The sequence below is a fragment of the Camelina sativa genome, chromosome 7, assembly GCF_000633955.1.
Source record: "Camelina sativa cultivar DH55 chromosome 7, Cs, whole genome shotgun sequence".
Lineage (NCBI taxonomy): Eukaryota > Viridiplantae > Streptophyta > Magnoliopsida > Brassicales > Brassicaceae > Camelina > Camelina sativa.
Genome location: NC_025691.1, coordinates 24120458 through 24128713, shown reverse-complemented (window position 1 = coordinate 24128713; position 8256 = coordinate 24120458). Strand labels below are relative to the sequence as shown.

The 8256-nt window shown below is 33.1% G+C and overlaps 1 protein-coding gene across 1 annotated transcript; it reads right to left on the bottom strand.

Annotated features, from left to right (window-relative positions):
- LOC104702292 (lon protease 2-like) lies at nt 5389-6944 on the bottom strand. The gene is made up of 2 exons (XM_010418134.2): nt 6206-6944; nt 5389-5865 (listed from the first exon to the last, which is right to left on the bottom strand). Exons 1-2 carry the CDS (start codon nt 6753-6755, stop codon nt 5558-5560), a joined length of 858 nt encoding a protein of 285 aa, XP_010416436.1. The 5' UTR covers nt 6756-6944; the 3' UTR covers nt 5389-5557.

The following is an 8256-nucleotide window of genomic DNA, read 5'->3' as shown; positions in this document are numbered from 1 at the left end:
AATAAAAGAGAATTTAGGGTTTTCATATTTATCTTTGTAACAACGAAATATTTTGTGGGTATATGTAGCTGAATTTTTTAGAGCAACAATATTGGAATTTTTGAGAGAAAAATTTTGGAGAGAGAGAGATCACATAAAAAATTAGGGTTGACTTAGAGAGAGAAGTATATATATGGTTAAATTAAATTATCCGGTTAGGTTAAAATCAAAGAATCAATACGTATTCGGTTAGGTTCAGGTATCGGTTTGGTTAAATTATCGGTGAAATTAAGATAATATAATATTAACGGTTGATGGCATAACAAAGTCAACCACCAATAATCTGCAGAGAAGTCTACTTAAGCAAACCCTAAATCAAATAATTTTTGCCTAATCAACCTTTTCTTGTTTAATTTGACTCGTTTATATGTAAATTATTTTATTTTAATGCATGAAGTCTATGTGGTTATTATTTGATCAATAGGTTTATCAAATTATTTTTTATAATTTTTTTAATTATAATTAAGGAGTAGACGTCTTTTTATGTCTTCTTATTGACGTCAATTTGTAATTCACCTTAAAGAAATCTATTGCAGACTTCCTCGGGTTACATCTGTCATTTCGGCTTCTATTTTTTTGTTTGGCCGTAAGGGAGTCAACTGTAATTTCAGCACCTTTAGTGGTTATGTTTCTCGAAAATCGAATAAGGGGTCTACGATTTCATTCAAATGCAAATAAAGGTACAAAAAATGCAATTGTCCCTTAATATTATCATATAAGGAAATGATTGTGTTTGGTTGTAAGGATTGTAGAGAATTTAGTTGAGACTTGTTTGGATACAAAGATAAGAGAGGATGACACAAAAATGTACTTCAAAAATGTTAAGATAAACTAGTATTTACCCCATGGTACACCACGGGTCTATTCGTTTTCATAAATCATTTAAATAAGTTAGTATACTAATATAATCAGGTTTTATTTAGTTAATATAAATATTAGAATATTATATATAATATGTTGTATTTGCAAAATTTACCCCATAGTAAATTTCTTTGTTTTGTAATATCAATGCACTTATATATATATATATATATATATTATTTTGGTGTTTTTACAATAATTAACAGTACTTGTTAATAAAATTATATGGATTGACTTTTAAAGAACAATAAATATGTATATTTTAAAAAATACAATGAACTATGATTTTTGGTTTTGTGCATGGTCTTAAACCATGGTCAAAAATACAATGAANATTTTATTTTAATGCATGAAGTCTATGTGGTTATTATTTGATCAATAGGTTTATCAAATTATTTTTTATAATTTTTTTAATTATAATTAAGGAGTAGACGTCTTTTTATGTCTTCTTATTGACGTCAATTTGTAATTCACCTTAAAGAAATCTATTGCAGACTTCCTCGGGTTACATCTGTCATTTCGGCTTCTATTTTTTTGTTTGGCCGTAAGGGAGTCAACTGTAATTTCAGCACCTTTAGTGGTTATGTTTCTCGAAAATCGAATAAGGGGTCTACGATTTCATTCAAATGCAAATAAAGGTACAAAAAATGCAATTGTCCCTTAATATTATCATATAAGGAAATGATTGTGTTTGGTTGTAAGGATTGTAGAGAATTTAGTTGAGACTTGTTTGGATACAAAGATAAGAGAGGATGACACAAAAATGTACTTCAAAAATGTTAAGATAAACTAGTATTTACCCCATGGTACACCACGGGTCTATTCGTTTTCATAAATCATTTAAATAAGTTAGTATACTAATATAATCAGGTTTTATTTAGTTAATATAAATATTAGAATATTATATATAATATGTTGTATTTGCAAAATTTACCCCATAGTAAATTTCTTTGTTTTGTAATATCAATGCACTTATATATATATATATATATATATTATTTTGGTGTTTTTACAATAATTAACAGTACTTGTTAATAAAATTATATGGATTGACTTTTAAAGAACAATAAATATGTATATTTTAAAAAATACAATGAACTATGATTTTTGGTTTTGTGCATGGTCTTAAACCATGGTCAAAAATACAATGAAATATGATTAAAATCAAATTTATGGTGATTAATAGTGTTTAAGACCATGGTTTTTTGGAAAATCATTTCAAAAAAAGATTATTGCACAAAAATATACTTCAAAAATGTTAAGATAGATTTTTAAAATATATATCCTTTTATAAAAATTCAAATCACATCATATGCTAAAAAAAATCTAATATATTTTTAACTTTATGTATTAAATAGTAATTCAAATAATTAAAAATAAGATTAAATAAAAGTGAAAGAAGAATTCAATTTTAATCTAACATATAGCTTTAAATTAGGTAGATAGATTTTAGGAAATTTGAAATTAATATTATCAAATAAGGAAATGATTGTGTTTGGTTGTAAGGATTGTAGAGAATTTAATTGAGACTTGTTTGGATACAAAGATAAAAAAAGAACAAAAATGTAGTCTAAAAATGTTAAGATAGATGTAAAGAATCATAATATCCAGTTACAACACAAAGAGATAAAATGGCTAAACATCTGTTAATTATTTCATATATTTTATTTGATTTTTGAAATAACTGGCCAATATATTTTAATTATTTTGTTATATCTTAGATTTGATCATGTAGAGCTGTCCTATACAATATAGGAATACAATATGATAATAAAGATATCGAATTCATGACTCAAGCGGTGCAACGTTAGTGACAAACTGTAGTCTGTGGAGGTGGATACTTTTAGTGATGCGGGTGCGTGTTGATTTCCCAAACGTTACCACCGCCAAATTACAAATTTTATAGCATGTCTTTCCTCGAACAAAAAACTTAACACTCTTTAAGTTTGGAAACAGAGAAATCTCCCCCCTTCATCTAACAGAGTCATGACTTGCAACATAATCCTCTTTATCTTTGACGCATCATTCTGCTAACAAGTGTTTTGGCTTATATGTCTCTATAAAAGCGTATCGTGTTGTATATATACCTTGGTTAAACTTAAAGTCTAATCACATTTATTTTCACTTAGAAAAATAAAAACTAACTTAAGAAAAAAAATAAAATCATTGATTAGAATAAAAACTTTTCGAAGCAAAGCTGCTATTTCATATCCACGGATTAATAACAACAGTAGGTTTACAGTCTACAACATGAGCGATTAAATGTCAATAATCCTGCATACCAAAATGATGAAAATCAGAAACTCTGATGATCTAACTAAAGAAAACTCAGACAGTATCAAATCCAAACAAAAATGAGGTTGTAATCAGCAAATGAACTAATTCATCAAAGTCAATCTAAACAGTACATTATAATTATGGTTAATACCAGTTCCACAAAAAATCAACATATGGCTTTATATATTAACATGCCTTTAATTATGACAATTAGTGGAATAAGCGACTAACTCAGAGGGTATGATATATGAATTCAACCCCATTCATCAGAGACTAACCAATATACTTCTCCATCGGTCGGAATGAAAGTGACTCCCATCTTCAGTTTTCCCTATTATTTTTTGGATTACATTTCTATCAGAACGTACGAGTGAAAGGATCACTGGTAAGTTTAATTCTTCTTGACCTTCATGTTTGGAAAATAATTAAGAGAGACAGAAGAGGTTAGAGTTACATAAAAGAGAACACCAACCTAATTAAAGAGTAACGATGGTATGGGTGTCACATCTACCATCGTGTCACATCTTGTTGACAAATTATTCAGTTATTCGAAGAGAAGAGAGAGTAAACTACTCCTTGCAGTGATTCACGCCAATAAAAAAAGTAAATAGATAAAATGTGAACCACAAAACCTAAAATGATTGAACGAATTCCAAATATATAGATCTGAAAAGAGGCAATTGAACAGGTTTTTTACAAAGAGAAGCGACGATTTGGGAAAGGAAGAGAAGTGCCTTTTTCATTTAATAAATTAATGACATCAGTTTAGAGCTAAACCGTTGGACGAGAAAATAAAATAATTTTATCCGTTGGATTAAAAAGATGACGTCAGCAGTCCCTAAAAATGGGTTTGCTATTATATATAGATTTAACATTAAATTCAAAAAAAAAAAAACACGGTGAATATAAGATCTGCGTCGTGTAGACGGGAGTGAAAACACTAAAAGGTATCTGGAATTTACTCTGTGAGGATGATGCTGCCTGAATCGTCATCATGATACCGAGAGCAAAGTAAAATATGGCGAGGTATTTGTTGGAACGTTGGATGAAGGTATATGGGAGTCGGTTCTGTTTTATGAAACAGAGGAAGAGGAAAGGGAAGATAAGGATGGGGAATCCGATGAACTGGAGAAGTGATTGAGTCCAGATGCCGTTGTTTTTACGGTATTTGTTGATTTTGTGGAGGTAGTAGAAGTTCTCGAGGAGTCTTGCGATGGATTGACCTGTTATGGCGAGGATGATGTAGATGATGATGGTAAACCACTTGTTGCATCTCCGGTCCGATGATCCGGTTCGGTTGTTGTACAGTGTTGATGATGACCTAGGCTCGGTACCGAGCCGGATATGCACGAATCCTTCTGCACCTACCCAACCAACCAACCATAAGAAACAGGTGACACATGATGATTATTACTTGCATATCATGTGATCAGGAAACGAGATAGAAATTTAATCTGCCTACCTTGTGAATTAAGCTGCATTCGTTGATTTTGTCTCATGATACTAATTCTGAGTTACTACAACTTGGAAAATTCGTAATACTAATTCTCTTAAATCCAGAATTAATGACTGTTTTATACATGTATCGTTTCCCAGTCAAGATGATCTGTAGGTGATATGTTTTTTTGGATGATGTTTTGGGGAAATCCCATAAACTGGGTTTTGTGTCTCTTACCAAGTAATGAGTTTGGAGGTAGACTTTGACGGAGTAAGGCCTGTTAGAATTTGGAGATGAAAACTGATGTCTGAGATAGTCACATAACTAAGAGACCATGTACAGATTCAATGAATCGGTCGTTCAATTTCAGCTTTCTACTAAAAAGGAGAAAGCTTCATGTTATTTTGTTTGTATTTTTTTTCCTATTTCTTTCTCGTCGATGGAAGTATTCAACTCCCTCATTTGTTTAGGAATTCCAGGAAGGTATACATTTTTCATGGCCACGTCACATCCCAAGTAGATAAATCTTTATTGTCGACAATTGTCACATCCGAAGCTTACGCAATTGGATGTCTTAGAAAAAAAGCAAAAATGGAAACTCTGACTTTCTACGGACTACGATATATACTTAGTTTTTTTTTTGGTATCAATGTGAAGTATAAGATATATACTTAGTTTCATCTACAGCAAAGGTAATTTGACCACTAACCAGTACCATAATTCTAACACGCTTACAGACTAATAATCTATTCTAGGCTAGTGCACAGTCTAGCTCAAGAACCACCAAAATCACCATCATTTATAACCACCATATTAATCTTTACTAAACTTTGCAGTATTTCATAAATTTCGTATATTCAATTACTGACAAAGCCCAATATAGGAAACGCATAGAGAGATTCAGAGTTCTATGTACCAGTAGAATTAAGTAGAGAACACACACTAAGACGAGGAAGGAAACACATCTTTGACAGCAGAAGCAGCAGTCAAGTAATTAAGTGTATTCCTCAACGTCTCTCTTTCTCTCTTTAACCTAGCCGCAGTATCTTCAAGCTCAAGCAACGCTTGCTGCTCTCTAGGAGCTCCTTCAAACGTACTTCCGACGAAGAACGAGAACGGCGTCGGAAACTGATTCCTCCTCAGATCTTGCACTTCCTTCTCAGCCTTCCCATTCAATCTATTCGATAACCTAATCACTTCTTTCATCAGAACTTCGACCTCGTTCGCCAACGAATCAAGATTCTCTTCACCTGAAGGACGATCTTCAAGCCACGTCACTTCTCCGACTAGGTAAGGTTTCGTACGGACAAGATTCGTGACTCGNAGTCAAGTAATTAAGTGTATTCCTCAACGTCTCTCTTTCTCTCTTTAACCTAGCCGCAGTATCTTCAAGCTCAAGCAACGCTTGCTGCTCTCTAGGAGCTCCTTCAAACGTACTTCCGACGAAGAACGAGAACGGCGTCGGAAACTGATTCCTCCTCAGATCTTGCACTTCCTTCTCAGCCTTCCCATTCAATCTATTCGATAACCTAATCACTTCTTTCATCAGAACTTCGACCTCGTTCGCCAACGAATCAAGATTCTCTTCACCTGAAGGACGATCTTCAAGCCACGTCACTTCTCCGACTAGGTAAGGTTTCGTGCGGACAAGATTCGTGACTCGAAACCGTTCTTGTCCTTTGCATATCAAAAAGAACCGATCGTCGACGAGGCGCTCGTGTTTCACGACTTCGCCGACGCAACCGATTTCAGCGGCGGATCCGGAGACGGAGTCGGAGTAAACGATGCCGAACTTGAGATCGGATTGGAGCAGAGTGTGCATCATGATACGGTAACGGAACTCGAAGATCTGGAGAGGGAGGATTGCTCCGGGGAAGAGAACGAGCGGGAGTGGGAAGAGAGGTAGCTCGACGATGTCATCGGATTTAGGAGATTTCGCGTTGTTGTGATGCTTCTCGGAGAAAGAAGAAGATGAACAACGGAAGAGCTTACAACGCCGGCGATAATTATCACTCCGTAACGGAGATAGAGATCTAGGGTTGAAGGAGGAGGAGTGATGATACGGTGGCTTGGATTTGAAGGAAGGAGATGGAGATAGTGAAGTTGAAGATGGTGAAGAGACTATGTGTGGAAGCGCCATTATAGGGGAAGAGACCGAAGTAAGTTAAATCAGAGAAAAACAAAAAAATCTTTAAAACCTAATTTGATTTTTTTTTTTCTTTTTCCTTCTTCTTGACATGTCGTTTTTTGTAGAACAAGTGATTGATTTTTTTTGGGGTTGTGGATAATAAACGAGAGGAGCGGAGGAAGAAGTGGATGTGATTCTGAATATCCCACGAGTGAGAGACTTCATATTATCCATCTACAACATGATTGTAATGCCACGTGCTCGCTCTTTTTAGATTAGGGAATCACATAATTGTTTATCTACAATTGTTTTGCCGTATTCATATTGACTGAGAAAAGTTCATTTAATTTCTAAGATTTTATTAGGAAAAAAAAAAAAAAAAAGATGGTTCATTCTTGTAATAGTTTATTTTAAGTCGGTTTATAACACCTTTGTGTGCCTTTTTTTTACTCTCATCAGTCGGCCAATAGTTAAAACTGGATGAATAAGCTTTTCTGCTTGTGGTTGTGGGTAAGTGGTAACTTCACTTCACTGAATGTTCTGTAGTATTGTTGAAGGGAGAATAAGGACCCATAAAGAAAGGCCCAACTCATCTACCCAACTGATTTGATTAAACTAAACAGTTGAGTTGATTTGAAGATTTTAGAGTACCCATAAAGATGATATAAAACGAATGATGGCCCAGCAATGATCAGATTGTATAAATGGCCCATTCTATAGGAATATAGGTTTATATCATAAAATTCTTAATGTTCATTAGCTTAAACAAACTTATAAAAAATTTGACACTTGCAGTTGCAGCCAAAAGAAATTTGGTTGAGCACTATTTTGGTTTCATAGCTAGACTTTTGTTTGTTTGTCAACAGTATAGCTAGACAATATCTGAAATAGACATTGTAAAGAACAAAAAAACAAGAAATGTTTTTCAGAAATTAAATTGAAAATTGACGTTAAAATAAGAACCACTAATCATTTGGAGATTAGGAGGAGACCAATAGAAGTGTAGTAGGATAAAGACGAGTCCAAGGCACGTGGGCAATGGAATCGTTTTGTCTATGGTGCGACAAAACCATTCTTATGCAAATTCAATCGACATTAATTTACAGAAACAAAACTAATCATCGCTTTCGTAAAAAAACGCATCAGTGGTTCATCTCAATGTATTGCCCAATAACGATAAAATAATATCTTTTGTAATAGAACTTCGGAAAAACCATTTGTTTGTGTTTTTTGTTTTGTTTTGTTTTGTTTTGTTACTATATAATATGATTTATAATGTTAGTTCGACGATTTGAGACCTTTTAGTTTTTAGTATTAAAAAAAAGAAAAGAGAAAGAGAGTGTTTTTTTCCTACTGAACATAGCGAGACCATGAGATTATAAAACATAAAGATTATCATTTGAAAATTTATCTATCGTATCTAGCCTGGTTTATTAGACTGTCTTTGAAGTTTATATATTTTTATCAACTGTTTTTTTAGTTTTGTCATACATAGATATAGTTCTAAATAGAA